At 44.4% G+C, this 22,525-nt stretch overlaps 1 protein-coding gene across 4 annotated transcripts; it reads left to right on the top strand.

Moving 5' to 3' along the window:
* Window positions 1-5,110: 5,110 nt before the first annotated feature.
* GABARAPL1 (GABA type A receptor associated protein like 1) lies at window positions 5,111-15,582 on the top strand. 4 transcript variants are annotated; one of them, XM_025400818.1, is made up of 5 exons: window positions 5,373-5,499; window positions 5,601-5,728; window positions 10,556-10,634; window positions 12,923-13,041; window positions 14,249-15,582. In XM_025400818.1, the coding sequence occupies exons 2-5, from the start codon at window positions 5,639-5,641 to the stop codon at window positions 14,312-14,314; spliced, it is 354 nt and encodes a 117-aa protein (XP_025256603.1). In that variant the 5' UTR covers window positions 5,373-5,499; window positions 5,601-5,638; the 3' UTR covers window positions 14,315-15,582. The 4 variants fall into 4 exon arrangements, with proteins under 4 accessions (XP_025256601.1, XP_025256602.1, XP_025256600.1 ...); XM_025400816.1 differs by adding an exon at window positions 5,111-5,261 and having other exon boundaries at window positions 5,452-5,728; window positions 12,923-15,582; XM_025400817.1 differs by having other exon boundaries at window positions 5,312-5,728.
* Window positions 15,583-22,525: the final 6,943 nt, after the last annotated feature.

Below are 22,525 nucleotides of genomic sequence, written 5' to 3'. Positions count from 1 at the left end.
AACACTATTTACTAATGTGTTTGAGTAATAGTGCTGTTTTTTCTTTTTTTTTTTTTTTTTTTTGAGATGGAGTTTCGCTCTTGTTGCCCAGGCTGGAACGCAATGCTGCGATCTTGGCTGACTACAGCCTCTGACTCCCGGGTTCAAGTGATTCTCCTGCCTCAGCCTCCCAAGTAGCTTGGATGACAGGCGTGTGCCACCACGCCTGACTAATTTTGTATTTTTAGTAGAGATGGGGTTTCTCCGCGTTGGTCAGGCTGGTCTCGAACTCCTGACCTCAGGCGATCTGCTCGCCTTGGCCTCTCAAAGTGCTGGGGTTACAGGCGTGAGCCACCACGCCTGGCCCAATAGTGGTGATTTTGAAGCATATTCTCAGATTCTCCAATACTTCCTCCAGGTAGAAGTGGAGTCTGTGGCACCTTCCTTTGAATCTGAGCAGAACTTTGTGACTGCCTTGAGAAATAGAATGAGGCAGAAGTGTCCCTTTGAAACTAAAATGACTAGATTACAAGAGGCCATGTGCTTTCTGCTGACTTCTTTTGGCAAATTTGCCCAGAGAGCCCCTAGGCACCATAAAAGAAGTCTAGCTAGCTTGCAGACACTAAGGGAAGAGACCCATGGTGAGATCCTACAGAGAAAGAAAGAGGCGGCTGAGGAACGCCAATTGTTTGAGTCTTCCCAGTCCAACTACCAAAACTGCTAGTGAAGAAGCTTTCCAAGAAGACGCTATTACCAGTCACTAACTAAAACCAAAGCTGAGCCCCATTACTTCAGATTTGTGAGCAAAATAGATGATGCTATTATTTTAAGCCATTCTTTTGAGGTGGTTTGCTATATAGTAACAGATAATCAGAGCTAAGCCAAAATTTTTAAAAAATGAAGATTAAACTAAGGTAGTGGCAGCTGCAATGAAGCAATGTGAGCACACAATTATTAAGGAGGAAGATCCACTCATGTATAGTTCAGGGGCAGGAAATATTTTCCTAGTCTTGGAGTCAGCCAGGCACATCCTTGTGGTGTTTGACACTTGATTTGTGGATGGCAGCTTACTAAAAAATTCAAATTAAGTAATAAAATTCCTTATTTAAATTCCAAGTTTAGCAAGCAAATTTTGAAAATGGCTGTGAATAACTAAACCTCTAGCTATTGTATTTCTCATTGGAGACCAATGCACTAAAATTCTGGTTTCATGTATCAATTTAAAAGTGATAATATAAGAGACCCTGGGCCTGGTGCAGTGGCGCCTCCCAAAGTGGAATCCCAGCACTTTGGGAGGCCGAGGCGGGTGGATCACCTGAGGTCGGGGGTTCGAGACCAGCCTGACCAACATGGCGAAACTTCATGTCTACTAAAAATACAAAATTAGCTGGTGTGGTGGCACATGTCTGCAATCCCAGCTGCTTGGGAGGCTGAGGCAGGAGAATCACTTGAACCTAGGAGGTGGATGTTGCAATTAGCCAAAGGGCAAAACAGTGAAATCCCATGTCCACACACACACACACACACACACAGAGACCCTAAATCAAATCAGACCTATCTTTATGGTAAATTCCACCTGTTTTCAGATTCAAATGCTTGATTGGGGGAGATAAAAAGCATGTTTGGGGCAATTGAGGAAATATAAATATAAGCTCTGTATTAGATAATGGAAAATATTAGTGGTTTTTAAGGTGTAATAACCATTGTGGTTATGGAGGAACATATTCTTATTCTCAGGGGGGATATAATTTGTATATTGTGGTGGTGTTATGTTTCTAATTTACTTTTTTTTGAGACAGAGTCTTGCTCTGTCGCCCAGGCTAGAGTGCAGTGGCACAATCTCGACTCACTGCAAGCTCCGCCTCCCGGGTTCAAGCGATTATCTTGCCTCAGCTTCCTGAGTAGCTGGGACAACAGGCACCCACGGCCACACCCGGCTAATTTTTTGTATTTTTAATAGAGAAGGGGTTTCACAGCGTTAGCCAGGATGATCTTGATCTCTTGACCTCGTGATCCGCCCGCCTTGGCCTCCCAAAGTGCTGGGATTACAGGCGTGAGCCACCATGCCTGGCCTCTAATTTACTTTCAAATGGAAAAAAATCTAGGTGAAGGGTATATTGGTGTTTATCATAATATTTTTCAAAACTCTCTACATGTTTAAAAATGTTCATAAAAGACTGAAAAAACTTCTAACCCTTGAAATCATTTAAAAAAGTGCAAGAAACGTTGAAAAGATATTTGAGAAAATGTGAGCTTTTTAATGTAGTATTTTGGTTTTGGTTAAATAAGACATTTTGAAATATTTTACTTGATTGTGTTAATTTAAAATTTACTTCTTTAGGCTGGATTACACCTGTAATCCCAGCACTTTGGGAGGCTGAGGAGGGTGGATCACTTGAGGTCAGGAGTTCGAGACCAACATGGTGAAACCCCCATCTCTACCTAAAAATACAAAGATTAGCCTGGGGTGGTGGTGTGCGCCTGTAGTCCCAACTATTTGGGAGGCTGAGGCAGGAGAATCGCTTGAATCCCTGAGGAGGAGGTTTCAGTCCGCGGAGATCATGCCACTGCACTCCAGCCTGGCAACAGAGCGAGATTCTGTCTCAAAAATAAATAAATAAAAATGTAAAAACACACCCACAAAATAAAAGCAACTAAGTTTCATTACTGGCACAAGAAAATGAATCATATAGTCCCACTTCTTCATGTTATTTTTCTCCATGGCATCTTTCAGTCTTTATGTATGAAAATCCATGAGGGCAGGGCGCGTTGGCTCGCGCCTGTAACCCTAGCACTTTAGGATGCCGAAATGGGCGAATCACCTGAGGTCAGGAGTTCGAGACCAGCCTGGCTAGCATGGCGAAAGCCCGTCTGTACTAAAAATACAAAAAAATTAGCTGGGCGTGATGGCGGGCGCCTTGTAATCCCAGCTACTCAGGAGGATGAGGCAGGAGAAAATTGCTTGAACCCAGGAGATGGAGGTTGCAGAGAGCCTAGATGGAGCCATTACACTCCAGCCTGGGGGACAAGAGAGAAACTCTGTATCAAACAAATAAATAAAATAAATAAAGAAAATCCATGAGTTATTGTATCACATTATATGTTTATAATTTTTAGGTCTTATTTTCAAATTGAAAATAGTTTAATTTTCAGTTGCTCATTTTAGGTTTTTTTGTTTGTTTTGGTTTTTTTCTGAGATGGAGTCTCGCTCTGTCGCCCAGGATGGAGTGCAGTAGCGCGATCTTGGCTCACTGCAAGCTCCGCCTCCTGAGTTCACACCATTCTCCTGCCTCAGCCTCCCCAATAGCTGGGACTACAGGCGCCCGCCACCACGTCCGGCTAATTTTTTTGTATTTTTTAGTAGAGACGGGGTTTCACTGTGTTAGCCAGGATGATGTCGATCTCCTGACTTTGTGATCCACCCACCTCGGCCTAACAAAGTGCTGGGATTGCAGGCTTGAGCCACCCCGCCTGGCCTCATTTTAGTTTTGATGCAAATATAGCTAAACCCTTCCTGGTTCTCCCTCCCGGGTTCAAGCGATTCTCCTGCCTCAGCGTCCGGAGTAGCTGGGACTACAGGCATGCGCCACCACTCTCAGCTAATTTTCTTTCCTTTTTCTTTTTTTGTATTATTAGTAGAGACGGGGTTTCACCATGTTGGCCAGGATGGTCTCTATCTCTTGACCTCGTGATCCATCCACCTCGGCCTCCCAAAGTGCTGGGATTACAGACTGAGTCAACGCGTCCGGCCTATTTTTATTTACTTACTCTTTTTGAGACAGAGTCTCGCTCTGTCTCCCAGGCTGGAGTGCAGTGGGCGATCTAGGCTCACTGCAGCCACTGCCTCCGGGGTTGAAGCGATTCTCCTGCCTCAGCCTCCACAGTAGCTGAGACTATAGGAGCGCACCACCATGACTGGTTAATTTTTGTATTTTTTGTAGAGACAGGGTTTTGCCCTGTTACCCAAGCTGGTCTTGAACTCCTTAACTCAAGCGATCCTCGGCCGGGGCCTCCCAAGGTGCTGGGAGAACAGACGTGAGCCACCGCGCCTGTCCCCTTGTGGGTGTTTTTAAAATTAGAGACACTGAGACCCCGACTGAAGAAGGTAGGCCATGGGGCTGCTGTTGTCTAATATTTCTCAGAACTCACCCGGCTTGTATGGGCAACGCAGCCCGTTTTCACTATTCTTTTTCTTTGCAATCTCCACGGTCCTCCGTGTCGCTGCCTACCGTACTGGTTGGAAGGTCTTTGTTCTTTGACTCTAGGTGGGGAAAGCCAGAACGAGGCTTCGCCGCACCTGCCGCAATGCCCAATCTTCCACTGGCATTCCAGGCAGCGCTTTCCAGCCACGTGAGGGATACCTAACCACTGGAACTAAATAAGATGTGGGGGAAGAATTGAGGTCATCACCTAAATTGCTTGATACTCTCTTTTCCAGAAGACAAGCCTCCTTTCTGAGTTAATGGCAGAAAGTGAATCACTTCTTTCTTTCTTTTCTTTAAGACGGTGTTTCGCTCTTTTCGCCCAGGCTGGAGTGCGATGCCGCGATCTCGGCTCACCGCAACCTCCGCCTCCCGGGTTAGAGCGATTCTCCTGCCTCAGCCTCCAGAGTAGCTGGGATTACAGGCATGGGCCACCACGCCCAGCTAATTTTGTATTTTTAGTAGAGACGGGGTTTCTCCATGTTGGTCAGGCTGGTCTCGAACTCCTAACTTCAGGTGATCCCCCTGCCTGGGCCTCCCAAAGTGCTGGGATTACAGGCATGAGCCACCGCGTCCGGCTAGAAAGTGAATTATTTCTGTATCTGATTGTACATGAAGCCCTCCGTAGTCCTGACTGACATCACGTCTCCTTTGGACCTTGATTACACTCTGTGTCCTTCATCTGACTCCTCTCTTCAGATTCCTGAGTCACGCTCTGTTTATGTTGCTGTTCAGGAGCGAACTGCGGCGCGGCCCAAACACTGTGACGCCAGCGCGGGAGGAGGGCCGCGGGAGGGGCAGCTGAAAGCGCAGAGGGCACGGTGCAAGCACGGGACAGCTCTGTATTGGCCAAAGGGATCCCAGGAGGCCTGGGCCTCTTTTCCCCTGAGGCTGGATCCCAACCAGCAGGAAAAGGATTTTCGCCTTTTGTATTTGTTTTGGGGCCAAACCAAGAAAAACAGTGGAGGGGGAATAAAACATGTTTAAAATTATTTTTGTCTTAAAACCGTCTTTCACAGTCACAAAATAAAACACAACTAGAATGTTTTGATGTTTGCAATGACATCGATTTTGAAAAATGTTAGCCAGAAAGGAAACGCAGTTAAGACAGCACTCGGCCGCCCCCTGCCCTCGGCGCCTGGCGCCTGGGGGGCGGGGCGGGGCGCGCGGGGTGACGTCACAGCCCGACGCGCCACCCAACTGTTTTTGTGCTCCCAGCTCCAGCGAAAAGCCGCCGGTGTTTCTCCACCTGGCTCGCCTCTATCTCCAGGCAGGCTCACCCGAGATCCCCCCACACCGAACCCCCTCTGCACGCTCGGCCGAGCGCTGTTGCCCCGGGAGCGGACGTTTCTGTAGCTATTTGAGCACACCTTGACGTCGGCGGAGGGAGCTGGACAGGGCCAGCGGCGAAGGAGGCAGGCCCCGCGCGGGGAATCTCGGAAGCCCTGCGGTGCATCATGAAGTTCCAGTACAAGGAGGACCATCCCTTTGAGTATCGGAAAAAGGAAGGAGAAAAGATCCGGAAGAAATATCCGGACAGGGTCCCCGTGAGTGTAGAGGAGCGGGGGGATGGGAGGGGAAGGGCCCGCGGGGGCGGGGCTGGGAGTCGAGATGGCTTCCCTGGGGCGCCCAGACGGCTCTGGGGAAGGGAGGTGCCGATAATTAGTTAATCCTGAACGCCCTTCAGTGCCCAAGCCAGTGGACGTCCAGACTGCGGAGCTTTTAAAACCACATATGCCTGGGGCCTGAACCCCACTTGAGGGCTGACGGCGTTTTTGGGGCCGAGCTGCCGTCTTCAGTGACTCAGCAACCCACACGGTCTCAGCAATACTGAGACCCTGTGTGGGTTGAGGTGCGCAAAATAGCGCCCCTGTGTGCGAGAGTGGTTAGATCAGGGCCGTGGATTGGCTACCTTTAAGAACACGGGGACATTGTGCTGTGCGGTGAGGTTTGCGCAAACCCGGTCGATTTCTGCCTTGGCCGGTTCTCCTTTAATGAAGTTGACTTTGGCTGTGATATCATTGGGCTTGGGAGGAAAAGGTTCAGAAGCTATTCGGTTCTTTTCTTGCATTACAGGGGGGTAGGGGAGCACAAGACAGTCCGGGCCTGGAAAACAAGGTCACGTTCTCTGCGCAACAGCCCTCTTGCCTCATCGTTCTAGGCTCCGAGAAATGTGTGGGGACAGCCAGCCTCCCCCGGTATTGATTTCTGATCACCTGGCACCTGCACGCGATAAGGCAGGACTGAGACGTTTTTTCTGTGTTTTGGACGCCGGCTTAAGTAGTTAAAACTAGCGCAGGTAGTGAGTAGGAACCGAGAAGAAATATTAGGTATCTTTCAGCATCCGGGCGTTTTCCCCATTACCCCCTCCCCCGCCCCTTGCCTGGTGTTTCTCTAATGTGGGCTGCGCAGCCGAATTGGAGGGCAGAGTATGACTTTTAAGTGGTAAAGGGACCAGCAGCTGTTGGATTTTGGAAATGGAGGAGCGGAGATTTTTAAAACTGTGCTCTTTATCTTCAGGTAGGAACATCAGGATTACATGTCACATCATGGTAAAATAATTGCTGTTATCTGATGTCTTTTCTTGACTCGCAGCCACTCTGGGTTTCTTCTCTAATCCTTACCTAACGTTCGTGGTTTTATAGCTACCAGAAGCCAGCAGGGCCTTAGCCCAGCAGTAGAAACCTCTTGTACCCCTTTTCCTTAAAAAAAAAAAAAAAAAAAAGAGTCATTAGGGCTCTTCCATTCCTCAGGAATTACCAAAGGGTTTTGAGTTTATAGAGGGGTGAGCTAATCCCTTACTCGGTAAAGGATCCTTTACAAAATACTTTGCTGGTTTGTGGACCTTGAATACCTGAAAATTTTGCCCAGTTCTGGTGATACCAATCTTTCGAGCAATGATATTTAAAAAATACAGTCACGTTTTACTAATAGTTTACAGTAGCAGTATAAGTACTCAGTCTGTAATCATTCGCTTAACCTTTACACGATTATAATCCCCGTTCTACAGACGGAGTATTCAAAGCACAAAGAAATGCGGTAACTTCCTAAAGGTTTCACATTGCTGATCCGTGGTTGAGCCGGAATTCTAACCCTGTCTGACGGACTGTGGAGCTCTCGGAGACCTTAACCTCCGTGCCTTACTGTTTCTCAGTTTCTAATATAGTTGTATTAACCAGAATTAATGACGTGCTGTGGACTTCACACTGTTAAGTATTGGAAATATATAAATACTTACGTGTATTCTGAATATTTCAGTGCATTCTGTTCTTTTCATGCTCATAGTTTGGTGTTAAATGTTTTACTCCTGTGATAATTTTTAAGCCATTAAGACTGTCACTCAGATTTCCGCTTCCCTAGGGTTATGTTTTAACCAGTGCTGAGCTGCGCCCAAGGTGCTCAGTCTGTGACCTTCTTTCTAGTTATGACGCAGGTTCCTTGATTTGGTTCTAGTTCTGGGAATTCACTGCATCCTTGGGCAGAACTTTTAATCTTGCTGTGCTAGATAGAGTGCCTTGTTTACAGAAAAGAGGGCTATAGTAGTGGTTCCTAAAGCCCATTCCAGCTTGACCATTGGTGTTATTCAAGCAGTGGCGTATCCTGACTGCTCGCATAACCAGAGTTTAGTCCCACCAGTATTTCTTCAGAGCTAACAGTTGAAAAGAAGAGGTGTGCTTGTGCCTTCAGAGAGGAGGGGTTGGTGGGATCTTGAAATTATCTTCAAAGATACAACATATCAAAAAGACTGCTAGAAACAGATTGTCTATTTTAAAAATTCATAGCCCTGCTGAGTATTAGTCACATTTTACAAATGAGGAAAACTGAGACCCAAAGAGGCAAAGCATCTAGCCCAGGGTCTACCATAGTGAGGAGTAGAGTTGGGATTCCTGGAAATTTAACCTTGGTTCTGGGAAACCAATCCTTTAATAATTACCCCTCCCCCTTTTCTTCCTCTCCAAACCCCTGCCTTCCCTCCAGGTATTGCGGTCTGCTTTATCACTTTCTTTTTCTGTCTTCCTTTGTGGTTTTTCTCTCTTACTGCTAGGTCTCAGAGTTCCTTTGGGGCACAGTGCTAGCCTCTTTCTGCCTTTTCCTTTTAATTCCTGGCTTATATTACCCTATTTCAGTTTTTATTTTTAAATTTAAAATGTGATCATGTCCCTCTGGTCTTCCTGGTTCAGGATTTTTTCTACAAGAACACAAGTTGTTTCTTTATTTTTTAGACTAATTTTAATCTATTCCTTTTAATTTAAAAGGTTCAAACTTCCCCCCCCCCAAGTTAATTATGTTAGATAATTCTTTATAATTTATGAAGCATTTTCATGTAAACTTTTATTTATTACTCACATTTACATCATATTAATAGCATGACTTTGTTAAAGATGTGTTAGCACGTTTTCAGGCTGGGCACGGTGGCTGACGCCTGTAATCCCTGTACTTAGGGAGGCTGAGGCAGGTGGAGCACTTGAGGTCAGGAGTTCGAAACCAGCCTGGCATCATGGTGAAACCCCATCACTACTAAAAAATACAAAAATTAGCCGGGCGTGGTAGTATGCGCCTGTAATCCCTGCTACTCCTGAGGCTGAGGCAGGAGAATCGCTTGAACCCGGGAGGTGGAGGTTGCACTGCACTCCAGCCTGGGGGACAAATGTGACTCTGGACCTCAAAAAAAAGTTACTGGAATGCTGAAGCTGAGAGAGAGGTTACGTGACCTGTTGAAGATCACACAACCACTAGAAGTACTTGTACAGTGTTTTTTTTTCTGCAACTTCACTTTTTTTCCTGCATTTCCCATATCTTCTAACTAAAATGACTATATTTTCTTTTTTTTTTTTTTTGAAACCAAGTTTTGCTCTTGTTGCCCAGGCTGGAGTGTAGTGGCCCGATCTTGGCTCACCGCAACCTCCACCTCCCAGGTTCACGCGATTCTCCTGCCTCAGCCTTCCTGAGTAGCTGGGATTACAGGCATGTGGCACCACACCCTGCTAATTTTGTATTTTTAGTAGAGACGGGGTTTCTCCATGTTGGTCAGGCTGGTCTCGGACTCCTGACCTCAGGTGATCTGCCTGCCTCAGCCTCCCAAAGTGCTGGGATTGCAGGCGTGAGTCATTGTGCCCAGCAGTGATTATATTTTCTAAACTAAAAGTCTATAAAGCTCATGATTTTACAATAGATATTTTCTGTTTGGTAAGTTTTAGTGTATAAAAAAAGTCTTTTAAATTTGTATATATCTAGTACAGAAATACATGATTTTTATACAACTTGAACTATATATATGTAGTTCAATATAATGTAGACAGAAATCCCTTAAAAGCCTAACAATCTAAAGCCTAAAGCTCGTGATTTTACAATAGATATTTTCTGTTTGGGAAGTTTTAGTGTATAAAAAAACTTTTATATTTTTATAGATCTAGTACAAAAATACATGATCTTTATACAACTTGAAATATTATAGAAGTATATAATGTGGACATTGAAAATCCCTTAAAGTCCTAACATAATCAATATCTATTAATAGCTTGTTGTACTGACATCGTATTATAGGATGTCATTGTCAGACTTGTTTTAACACTGTTTCTTTTCCATTTAATAGTGTTTGAACAATCTTTACAGTTCTTGGAAATTTTGACAAAGTATAAGATTCAAACCACATTATTGGTACCTTTAATAAATCGTATTTATAAGAAATAATAACTTATAGGTGATCAGGATCGTATGAGAAAACCCAGTTTTCTTGATGCTCTAATTAAATACCAGAAGGTGGCCAGGCATGGTGGCTCACATCTGTAATCCCAGCACTTTGGGAGGCCAAGGCTGGCAGATGACTTGAAGTCAGGAGTTCGAGACCAGCCTGCCCAACATGGTGAAACCACATCTCTATTAAAAATACAAATACTTAGCCAGGTGTGGTGGCGTGTACCTGTAATCCCAGTTCCTCAGGAGGCTGAGGCAGGAGAATTGCTTGAACCCAGGAGGTGGAGGTTGCAGTGAGCTGAGATGGAGCCACTGTACTCCAGCCTTGGCGACAGCGAGACTTCATCTCAAAGATAAATAATAAATAAATAAATACCAGTAGGTATATGTCCTATAGTAGATCTTACAGATAACCTGTAATTACTTAAAATCAAAGTTCTTTTTACTTTTCATCATGTACAATCTCTAGTTTATTTTTATTTTAGTAATGCAGCTATAACCTCACTAAGGAAGCCCATTTTTTTTCATATAATTTTATCAGGGGTGGGGGGATATGAAATGAAACAGGTGTCCTGGACAGATTCATTTCCAGTAGGAACTAGGGAACTCTCGGGTGTGAAAGGAAAAATACTAGATTGCCTTCTGTAGTTTTCATTCCTGCTCTCCTCCTCTCCTTCCAGGTGATTGTAGAGAAGGCTCCAAAAGCCAGGGTGCCTGATCTGGACAAGAGGAAGTACCTAGTGCCCTCTGACCTTACTGGTAATGCTCTTTGCCTCCCCTGACCCTTCCTCCCCTGACAGAGCTCTCCAGATCCTTATTATATGCATGAGATTGTGAGATTGAGAGGCAGTGCATACTTGAAAGAAGTAAGCGGGATGCCCCAGAGTTATCTGATTAAAAAATGACTCAGGCTGGGCACAGTGGCTCACGCCTGTAATCCCAGCACTTTGGGAGGCTGAGGCGGGCGGATCATGAGGTCAGGAGATCGAGACCATCCTGGCTAACACGGGGAAATCCGTCTCTCCTAAAAAAAATACAAAAAATAAACTGGGCTTGGTGGTGGGTGCCTTGTAGTCCCAACTACTTGGGAGGCTGAGGCAGGAGAACGGTGTGAACCCAGGAGGTGGAGCTTGCAGTGAGCCGAGATCGCGCCATTGCATTCCAGCCTGGGTGACAGAGTGAGACTCTGTCTCAAAAAAAAAAGAAAAAAGACTCAGTAGTTCTTTCCCATCACCATGTCTTGTTGGATTTTGACACAGCAAAGCATAAGACATTGAAAGAAAGGATCAGAAGCCCATTATTTAAACCCCTTTTATTTTTATTTTGTTTAATTAATTAATTTATTATTATTTTTTTTTTGAGATGGAGTTTCACTCTTGTAGCCCCGGCTGGAGTGCAGTGGTGTGATCTCAGTTCACTGCACCCTCCCATCTCCTGGGTTCAAGTGATTCTCCTGCCTCAGCCTGCCAAGTAGCTGGGATTGCAGGCACCTGCCACCACGCCTGGCTGATTTTTTTTGTATTTTTAGTAGAGACAGGGTTTCACCATGTTGGCCAGGCTGGTCTTGAACTGCTGACCTCAGGTGATCGACCTGCCTTGGCCTCCCAAAGTGCTGGGATTACAGGCGTGAGCCACCGTGCTGGGCCTAAACCAATTTTAAAATTCAGCTTTGGCTGGGTATGGTGGCTCACACCTGTAATCCCAGCCCTTTGGGAGGCCAAGGCCGGTGGATCATTTGAGGTCAGGAGTTCAAGACCAGCCTGGCCAACATGGTGAAAACCCATCCCTACTAAAAATACAAAAAAATTAGCCAGACCTGGTGGCAGGCGCCTCTAATCCCAGCTGCTTGGGAGGCTGAGGCAGGAGAATCACTTGAGCCTGGGAGGCAGAGGTTGCTATGAGCTGAGATCGTGCCACTGCACTCCAGTCTCAGTGACAGAGTGAGACCTTGTCTCAAAAAAATAAAATTTAGCTTTGTGGCCGGACATGGGGCTCACGCCTGTAATCCCAACACCTTGGGAGGCGGAAGTGGGCAGATCACCTGAGGTCAGGAGTTTGAGACCAGACTGGCAAACATGGTGAAACCCTGTCTTCATTAAAAATACAGAAATTAGCTGGATGTGGTGACGGGCGCCTGTAATCTCAGCTACTCAGGAGGCTGAGGCTGGAGAATTGCTTGAACCTTGGAGGCAGAGGTTGCAGTGAGCCGATATTGTGCCATTGCGCTCCAGCCTGGGTGACACAGTGACGCTCCGCCTCAAAAAAAAAAAAAAAAAATTCAGCTTTGTTAATTGTGATGTCAATTTGTTCCAAAAAGAAAACCAGTGTGGTTTCTTGAGAGGATTATGCTTTAGAGTTTCCTGATTACATCTTCTTAAGCTACATTTTTTTAAAAATAAGTTTTGTAGATTTTGTTTGGGATTATAAGACATATATTCAGTCTTCATCTTGAGCCTTAATGGAATACACACTGCATCCAGGAGACACTGGAAAGATTTTGTTGATTTGCTTCAGAGTTAACAGGTTTGAATATCAGCCATCTAGAAAATTTTCAGTATTCTCAGGTAAAGGCAAAGCATTGAACCTTATTTAATGCCCCAACACTGAGTTGAGTGGCTGTGCTAAGATGACCAGAGTCCAGTGGACCCCTTTCATTGCTAAGTTTTTCTTAGGGTGGGTCTGGGGATGGAAAGTGTTTCAAGTCGGGTTTAGACAATGATGGGAATGTTTTGGTCTGGATGCACGTGGTATTCCTTCAGCGTAGTCCTCAGGCTTTGAGTGGATATGCTAACATGAGGTCTGAGATTGAATCAGAGGGGAAAGGAGGAATAAAGTCCACTATGGCATGTCAGGGACTGTACGGGCTTCTGAGTTTCCCTTTTTATTTTGAAAGCTCCAGGATAGTATTTGGCTCTTCTCAGGTGGTATATAAAACTGGTACTGACTCTAAGGGGAAAAAATGCAATTGAATTTTTTTCCAGGACTTACCATTCTACTAATTCCTTGTTTTCTTTCTTTCTTGTCTGCCTTTTTCTTCCATCATCCAGTTGGCCAGTTCTACTTCTTAATCCGGAAGAGAATCCACCTGAGACCTGAGGACGCCTTATTCTTCTTTGTCAACAACACTATCCCTCCCACCAGTGCTACCATGGGCCAACTGTATGAGGTAATGGTTCTAGCCGCACAATACTGGATGCCGTCCAGGGCAGTCTGGCATCCTCTAGCTCTTGTTCTAGTATATGTTGATAACACAACTGAGAAGTGGGGCAGAAGGTGTTATTTATCCGGATCCTCTTACATATGGCATTGTAAGGCTCTGAGAGATTAGATACCACTTGTTTTTCAGGGATTAGGCACTCTACTAGATTTAATCCTTTTGAAATCTCTTCTCAGTCTTGTCTGACTATAGTGTTTAATGTGGGATTGTTTATTGAAACAGCAGGAAGTGACTCCTCATAGCAAAAGTTCCAAAGCATCAGCCCATCGCAGTTCCTGCTCTTCTTGTTGGTAGCCTGTAATTTGTAATGCATTCAGAATCCAGTTCATTATTTTACTCCCATTTAGCAACAGATTGAGAAAGCACATAATAGTAAAGCCAGCTTCTAACTCTGAGGCCAGCCTCCGCTACAGTCAGCTTCCTCTGTGAACTCTGAAGTTTGGCTTGAGACAAACACATTGATCTAAACAGGGGGAAACTTCTTCTTAGAACGAAACTAAAACTGTGAAACAGATTCCACATTATCTGGGCACAATGAATCAGATCAAATGAAATATAAAATTAAGGCAAAGTCTGTAAATGGATTCATTTGTCTTAACAGATAAACTGAGGAGGAATAATTTTTATGTGATTTTGTTTAATTGGAAGTGTCAGAATTTGGAGAAACTATAGTAAAGGACTTTATTATTACAAAAAATATAACCTAGGATTGTAACTATTATTTTTTGCAGTATTTTGCATAAGACGCTTCCTTCTCATTATGCCCTATTAATGGATTACATAAATTTATAATAATCCTGAATCTAACTTTTATTGCATAGCATATATTCCCTGTTAGTATCTGCCCCTTATATATCCCATCTGTGGTATCTATGTTCCCCTTGCTAGGACTGAGCTCTTTAAGAGTGAGTACTGTGCCCCAGTCATCTTCATATCCCTGATACCTATGTGTAATATGTTTTCAGTGAAGGATTTTTGTTTGTGAACTCAGAGCTCAAAGTGTAATTCCAACCACTTCTCCTGATTCTTTGCTCCTCTTTTAAATGGGGACGAACGATACCTTCCATACCTGCTTTACAAGGTTGTGTGAGGCTTAGCATCTTAGAGCTAATGAATGAATATGTTTTCTAAACTGTTGTCTTATCTCTTCCCCTAGGACAATCATGAGGAAGACTATTTTCTGTATGTGGCCTACAGTGATGAGAGTGTCTATGGGAAATGAGTGGTTGGAAGCCCAGCAGATGGGAGCACCTGGACTTGGGGGTAGGGGAGGGGTGTGCGTGCGACTTGGGGAAAGAGGGTGACTCCCACCGCGAGGAGACGGAAGGTGAAGACATCTAGAAACATTACACCGCACACACCGTCATCATATTTTCACATGCTCAATTGATATTTTTTGCTGCTTCCTCGGCCCAGGGAGAAAGCATGTCAGGACAGAGCTGTTGGATTGGCTTTGGTAGAGGAATACGGATGATGTAATTTCACAGCATTCCTGAGATTTAATTTTTGTGCAGTTTCATAGAAGGGTCCGGAGGTGGACAAGTTGGGGCCAGAGATGATGGTAGTCCAGCAGCAACTCCCTGTGCTCCCTTCTCTTTGGGCAGCGATTCTATTTTTGACATTTGCACAGGACAGGTAGGGAAAGGGGACTTGTGGTAGTGGACCATACCTGGGGACCAAAAGAGACCCACTGTAATTGATGCATTGTGGCCCCTGTTCTTTCCTGTCTCACACTTCTTTTCTCCCATCCCAGTTGCAGTCTCACTCAAACATCGCAGTACCACCCCAGGGGTGGCAGTAGACCACAAATTTAGACAGCGATCTCTTACCTTTGGAAAATAGGGGTTAGACATAAAGGTGGTTATGATTAAGAAGATCATTTTGTTATTAAATAGCATTAAACTGGAATTGACAAGACCATTGAGCATCTCTGTCTAACCTGTTCTTTCTCTCTGGTGCCCCTTATCTCACCCCTGCCTTGGAATTTAAGTCTCAGGCATTTCCAGTTGTAGACTAAAACCACTCTTAGCATCTCCTCTAGTATTTTCCATGTATCAGGACAGAGATGTCTTATGTAGGGAGGGAGCAAGTGTGAAGTAAGGTAATTATATACACCTCTCATTCAGGATTCTTGCTCCCATGCTGCTGTCCCTTCAGGCTCACACGCACAGGAATGCTATGTGATGGCCAGCTGCTTCCCTCCTTGGTTATCATCCACTGCAGCTGCTAGTTAGAAAGGTTTGGAGGGATGACTTTTAGTAAATCATGGGGATTTTATTGATTTATTTTCACTTTTGGGGTTTTGTGGGGTGGGAGTGGGGAGCAGGAATTGCACTCAGACATGACATTTCAATTCATCTCTGCTAATGAAAAGGGTCCTTCCTCTTGGGGGAAATCTTTGTGTCAGTTCTGTCAGCTGCAAGTTATTGTATAATGAAGTCAATGCCATCAGGCCAAGGAAATAAAATACTTGCTTACCTTAAAAATCCACTGAGTTCAGCAATGTTGTCTTTATTTTGTGTGTATTAGAATAGATGATATGTGGACTCTGAACAAAAGAACTAAGTGGGGCAAGCTGTTCATGACGAATGTTCACGTATGGTCAGACCCATATATGTTTACTCAGGTCTTTAGTGAGCAGGAGTTGCTGTTCAAGGGTGAATGTTACGCTGGGGCAGTGTGCCTGCTGCGTTGGAGGGGGGTGTGTGTATGTGTATGTATGTGATTTTCTCCCCCAAAGATAAGTGCATTGTCACTGTTCTATGTGTTTCTGAAAGCTGAAGGTGGAAGACTGCCTACGTAGAGTGTAAGGGGTGGGCTGTGCTAATTACAAATGCAGATGTCTAGGCCATCGCCCAAATTTAGCTGACTCAGAATCTCAGCGTAGGTGTCTAATTTTTAACAAGCTCATATGACTGCTGCACACTGAAGTTTGAGAGTCATTGCCTTTTTATTTGAGGTGGAGTTTCGCTCTTGTTACCAAGGCCGGAGTACAGTGGCACGATCTTGGCTCACTGCAACCTCCGCCTTCTGGGTTCAAGCGATTCTCCTGCCTCACCCTCCCGAGTAGCTGGGATTACAGGCACCAGCCACCATGCCCAGCTAATTTTTGTATTTTTAGTAGAGATGGGGTTTCGCCATGTTGGCCAGGCTGGTCTCGAACTCCTGACCTCAGGTGTCGAGAGTCATTGCCTTTTGCACCAGGTTTTGCTGTAGGTCCCAACCACACCTTACTCTTCCATTACAACTTGGTCAGTCTGAAGCCACCATCTCCCAAAGCAGCAAATAGCACCTAAGCAAGGCTCCCAGCATCAGAACAAGCTTGGTGTCTTCTGACCGTATGAAAGTCTTGTTCAGTCATTCAGGAATGAATATGTGGGTGGTCTGTGAGCATGCAAGTTAAATGAGACAATGGAAAACATTAGTGCAAACTTCTTTCATGAAGAACCTTAAAACCCATCTCTAACCCTCTCTAATCTCTTGCAGTCATATCCCCAAGTGACGTCTACCTCTGTAGAGAGTTATGGAATATATCAAGGTCACCAAAAAGGAAGTGGGAAGTTATAAAAGATCCATGCCCAGCAGCACCACATGTAGAAAATTATGTAAGATGACGGAATTTTGATGAAGCCGTTGAAAATGGACACTTGTCCCTACTGACAAAAATATCAAGGTGCTGTTCCCTAATAAAACCAAAAGGAAGCTAATTGAGTTAAGATGTGAACTGTATTTTGAAACTAACAGACTTATCCACTACCTAGGAATGAGACTGGATGAAGATTTAAAAGAAAGCAAACATAGCAGATCCTAACCCTCTGTACACATCTGGAACAGTCCCTGTAGAGCAAGAGACTGTAGGCCATTGCTAAACCAAAGAGATAGTTTGAATTTAGGGGCTGTGTCTTTGCCAGGTAGGCTTTGATTATTTTAGGCCTACTTCTGGATTTTTCTAAGGAACAAATTTTTTCCTTGGATAGGACATTACCTACCATTTTAGACAAGCTGTCTGATTTTATGGAACAATGGAGTTTAACAGCCAAATTCAGAGGCAAAAGGCACACCAGCTGTTTTGGCAGTCTGGATTGGATCTGGCACTTTTATTTCATTTTATTTTATTTTTTTTGAGATGGAGTCTCGCTCTGTCGCCCAGGCTGGAGTGCAGTGGCGCGATCGACTCACTGCAAGCTCCACCTTCCGGGTTCACGCCATTCTCCTGCCTCAGCCTCCCGAGTAGCTGGGACTACAGGCGCCGCCACCTCGCCCGGCTAATGATTTTTGTATTTTTAGTAGAGACGAGGTTTCACCGTGTTAGCCAGGATGGTCTCGATCTCCTGACCTCGTGATCCGCCCGTCTCGGCCTCCCAAAGTGCTGGGATTACAGGCTTGAGCCACTGCGCCCGGCCGGATTTGGCCCTTTACTGGAGATCAGTGCTTCTCAGCGCCACTGTCTTGGTTTCTGCTAGTCAAGCTTTTAATGCTTCTTTGTGCCATCAGGCCACTGTGAGGCTTGTCATGAGCTAAAAGTAGTTTAAGAAGCCCTTCATTAACCTGGCCCGATGTTCCATGTTAGATTAGATTGTTAGATTGGCTTGCTCTGATTGACTTGCTTTTCTCTGGGGATAGTGTTTGAAAGATGTGTCGAATGAGATTAGGGAGGCCAGTATGACATGAACATCAAAGATGAGTGAGTCCTTAGCTCTTCGATATACTTTGGTAGAAGGATCTCAAATATATGTAGGGTAAGTATACATCTAAGTTTGCCAAGGAGAGTCTTGAATTAATGCCCATTGTCCTGATTGATTTATTAGTGGTTCCTTATTTCACAGTTACATGACCCCCCAGTGGACAAAATACATGGTCACTCTGTATGTAGTATAAAAATTGAAACCTCTTCCATCAAGAGACACACAATGTCTGTGCTATCTAGGTTTAGTGCTCCCCAGTGTGGCTCTTACCCTGTCAGGTGGAGGGAGACTAGACAAATCATTCTACTTATGAACAGCAGACTATTCTGCTTTTCTTGATTTTTCCCCTAATGCTGACTTGTTTTCCTCTTTCAAAGCATCGTGCACTTGTTAATTTTTTTTTACTGTATTGTGCAATCAGAAGTTAAGATTGCAAGAGAACAAAGCAAATTATGATTAATGTACAGTAGTAACCAGGCAGACAAGATCACTGCCTCGTGCACTGCCTCATCACTATATAATGTGAATAGAGCCCCCCAGAGTGATGCAGTGCAGTCCCCTGGGCCCTGCAGTGGCCCTTTGGACACAAATCTTGTCAGTTACAGTTGCCTTGAGAAGGTTACACTTATTAAGCGTACAATTCTGTATTCTATTGGTGGTGGTACCATCAGATAGAACAAGTATGGTGTAATTTTGAAGTGGTATGTGGAGGGGGACATGCATATCCACCTGCCCATGGGTACAGCATCATGTCAGCTGTAATAATGAAAAATTCAGTCATTTTGGAAAATGAACTGGTTGATAAATTCATATTAGTTCTTATACAAAATTTATAATGAGCTATTTCTAGCTTTGGTTTCTTTTGAATGTTTTTACTTTGCCAGATTTAAGCAAGCTACAAATATTTATTTAACTTCAGTTATTTTTAGCTGCACGAAACTACCAAGTATTTCAGGAACAAGTCCATTTTGCCGTTGGTGATTCTGAGTCCAGGCTATCTGAGTAATGGAGAATTCCCTCCTCGCCTGTGCCCGCTGCCCAGCGGGCCACCCCTTTGTTCACCTTTGATAAATAGCTCAACAACAACAAAAAGTCCACACACACAAAAACTAGAATCTCTCTTCCAAAAGCTGTGACTGATGATCTCAGCTTAGTTACCCTGTGTAGGGCCCTACCTCATTTTCTTTTCCTTTTTTTTTTTCCCCTCCCAGTTATGGGCACTTCTTAAGTACATGTACCCACGGCTAGATTATTTTCAGAGTTTGAAATAACAGGAAGTGATCACCCTTAGAAGTAGTCAAATGACATTTCACTATGCCATTGTGCAGGTGTGCATGTTTTCAACAGTGACTAACAAAAGACAAGTCATTCTCCTGGTGTATTTTCATCAGCGTGCGGCCGTCTATTTCAATAGTTCTGTTTTCAAAAGCAGTGCATTTAAGACCCTAGGACTTCTGTTTACAAGTACTTAGCTCCTAGAACTTGAATGAAGTGATCCTGAACTCTTGGGTGAGAAGTTGAAACATGTTTTCTATTTTTACACTTGCAGTAGGCTCAAAGTTGCTTCATACCATTCAGTAAAAGAATGATGATGGCTTTATTGCTTCTTTAAGCAATATGCACCTGGTATTCGAAGAATAAGAGTAACAATAAGCCATATTTTACCTGCTAAAATTGGCTAGTTCCTAACCTTCTTCAAGTCTTAGATATTATGTCAAGGAGACCAACTCTGAACATCTCTAATATTCCAACACCTTCCACCGACTTTGGCATATGGTTGGCATTCAAAAATGTTGAAATAGTAGTTTCTGATAGGACTGAACACTAGGCAACTTAAATTATCCAGAAAAACACGTTATAAACAGACCAGTCAAGTAACTTTGGGAAACCCTTGGAGCTTACTAGAAAGCTGTTCTGGAGGCAGGAAACAACTTGAATCCCAGCTCTGCTGCTTGACTAGAGCTGGGACGTGGGCTAGTCTATCATCTGTACAAACGAAATTTGCATTTCCAGGCTGGGTGCAGTGGCTCATGCTTGTAATCCCAGCACTTTGGGAGGCTGAGGCAGTTGCATCACTTGAGGTTAGGAGTTCAAGACCAGACTGGCCAACATGGTGAAACCTTGTCTCTACTAAAAATACAAAAATTCGCTGGGCATGGTGGCGCACACCTGTAGTCCCAGCTACTCGGGAGGATGAGGAAGAAGAACCGCTTGAACCTGGGAGGCAGAGGTTGCAGCGAGCCAAGATTGCACCACTGCACTCCAGCCTAGGCAACAAAGTGAGACTCCACCTCAAAAAAAAAGAAAAAAAAAATTCTGCATTTGCTTCTCAAGTAGATAAGATAATTACATCATACATTGTTGCCAATACTAAGTAAATCCTTTGCAAACCTTTAAACAGCATTCTTACATATTAAGATTCATTTTACTTGAAACTGAAATGGCAATAACTGGCCAGGTGCAGTGGCTCATGCCCGAAACCATCCTGGCCAATATGGTGAAAACCCATCCCTACTGAAAATACAAAAATTAGCCGGGCGTGGTGGTGGGAGCCTATAATCCCAGCTACTTGGTAGGCTGAGGCAGGAGAATCGCTTGAACTGGGGAGGCGGAGGTTGCAGTGAGCGGAGATCGTGCTATTGCACTCCAGTCTGGGAGACAAGAGCAAAACTGTCTCAAAAATAAAAAAAGGCAATAACTTAGGCTAGCTGGCAGAAATCTTTCTGATTGTTTCTCTTTTATTTATTGGTCATAGCAAATGCAGGATGTGGCATGGATCAAGGAAAACAAAGCAGAATATGCCGAACTGGATAGCTCAAAAGATGGCTTTCTCACTGAGGAGGTCTCTTCCTTTCTGTTAGACACTCCTTTGGGTCGGATTTTCTTCTCTTTTTTCTTTCTTTCTTCTTGTTATTTTTATTTTTATTTTTTTATTTTTTTGAGACACAGTCTTTATTGCCCAGACTGGAGTTCAGTGGTGTGATCTCAGCTCACTGCAACCTCCAACTCCCAGATTCAAGTGATTCTCCTTCCTCAAGCTCCCAAGTAGCTGGGATTAGACATGCGCCACCATGCCTGGCTAATTTTTATATTTTTGGTGGAGCTGGAGTTTCACCATGTTGGTCAGGATGGTCTGAGCTCATGGCCTCAAGTGATCCACCCGCCTTGGCCTCCCAAAGTGCTGGGATTACAGGCATGAGTCACCGCACCCAGCCTTGGACTGATTTTCTTGATAGCAGTAGCTGCTGTGTCTCCTCAAAGGTGATTACTGTGGGCCTCCTTTTCCACAGCAGCAGGTAAAACCTAGATATGGGACAGAGTACATCATTTTTTTTTTCCAGCCTTCTTAGGCTGGAATTAATATCATACATCATTTTAAGTTTATTTTGATATTTTTGGCAAAAGAGTTACAAAATGTCCAGACAAATATGCTGTACACACATCAACAAATACAACCAACTCCCATCTATTAGTTTTTATATCACCTGGAGCAGAATGAACAGGGCGAATTTCTGCCTTCCGAAGAGCGTTAGATCAAATATTCTCTGCAATCCAGACATCCTGGGCAGAAGCATTTCTCCCCCTGAGTTCAGTCCAGTGTGGGGAACTGCTAGTTACGGAATGGCAAATTATATGTCTTTTTTTCTTTACTTTCTTTTGGTCAACTTTACAATCCCCAAATGGCACATCTCTCAGAGACCCACGCTTCAGAAATACCCACAAGTAAGCCAGAAGAGAATTTAAAGGAGAAAAGCAGGGAAAGAGGACAAACCTGTATTGGTGAATTATTATATATAAATCATTGTGCTAGACATATCATCTTTGAAAACAAACTCTAGGTGAATATTTTAATTTAATTTGGCTGCAATAGGAGGGAAGAAGGTTTAATTTTTCCCAGATTAGGTAGCTGACTAATGTTGACCTATGTAGCAAGATCAAAACCAGTTAATTGCAAATCTCAGGCGTTGGTCCTCACCATGGTCAAAACGAATTGGGACATCTTAATGAGTGCATGTGAGGGTTTGCCAGGAGAAAATATTGAAGCTATAGACTATTTCAGTTTCTCTTTGTCATGGTTCCCTGTTCTCTGAGTTGCTTCTGCTTGCTGTTTACACACAGGCTATTTTACACTGCAGGCTTTCTCTGTATTTTGGTCTCTATCTGTAGTATTCTTCCTTCTGCCATCTGCCCAATGAACTCACTCCAGGAACACCTGTGTGAGGCTTAGGTATAGCTACAAGTGATGGGAACAACTAAAACAACACTGGCTCACACAAGATAGTAGTTCATTCTGCTCTCATGTCAAAGTCCAGGTTTCAGTATGAGGATTTTCTTCCTGCAGCCCAGACTGCTCCTACCATCCACTCCTTCCTATTTAGGTGTGGCCCTCATCCTTAAGGTCAAAGGCAGCATTTCTGCTCACTGTGGTCAGATGGGAGAAGAGGTCGAGAAGAAGACAGACCAACTATGTCTTAAAGAAGATAGACATGCCGGGCGCGGTGGCTCAAGCCTGTAATCCCAGCACTTTGGGAGGCCGAGATGGGCGGATCACGAGGTCAGGAGATCGAGACCATCCTGGCTAACACGGTGAAACCCCGTCTCTACTAAAAAAATACAAAAAACTAGCCGGGCGAGGTGGCGGGTGCCTGTAGTCCCAGCTACTCGGGAGGCTGAGGCAGGAGAATGGCGTGAACCCGGGAGGCGGAGCTTGCAGTGAGCTGAGATCTGGCCACTGCACTCCAGCCCAG

This window comes from Theropithecus gelada, chromosome 11 (assembly GCF_003255815.1).
Source record: "Theropithecus gelada isolate Dixy chromosome 11, Tgel_1.0, whole genome shotgun sequence".
Taxonomy (NCBI): domain Eukaryota; kingdom Metazoa; phylum Chordata; class Mammalia; order Primates; family Cercopithecidae; genus Theropithecus; species Theropithecus gelada.
Note: the sequence above shows the minus strand (reverse complement) of the source record. Positions and strands in the feature narration are given on the sequence as shown.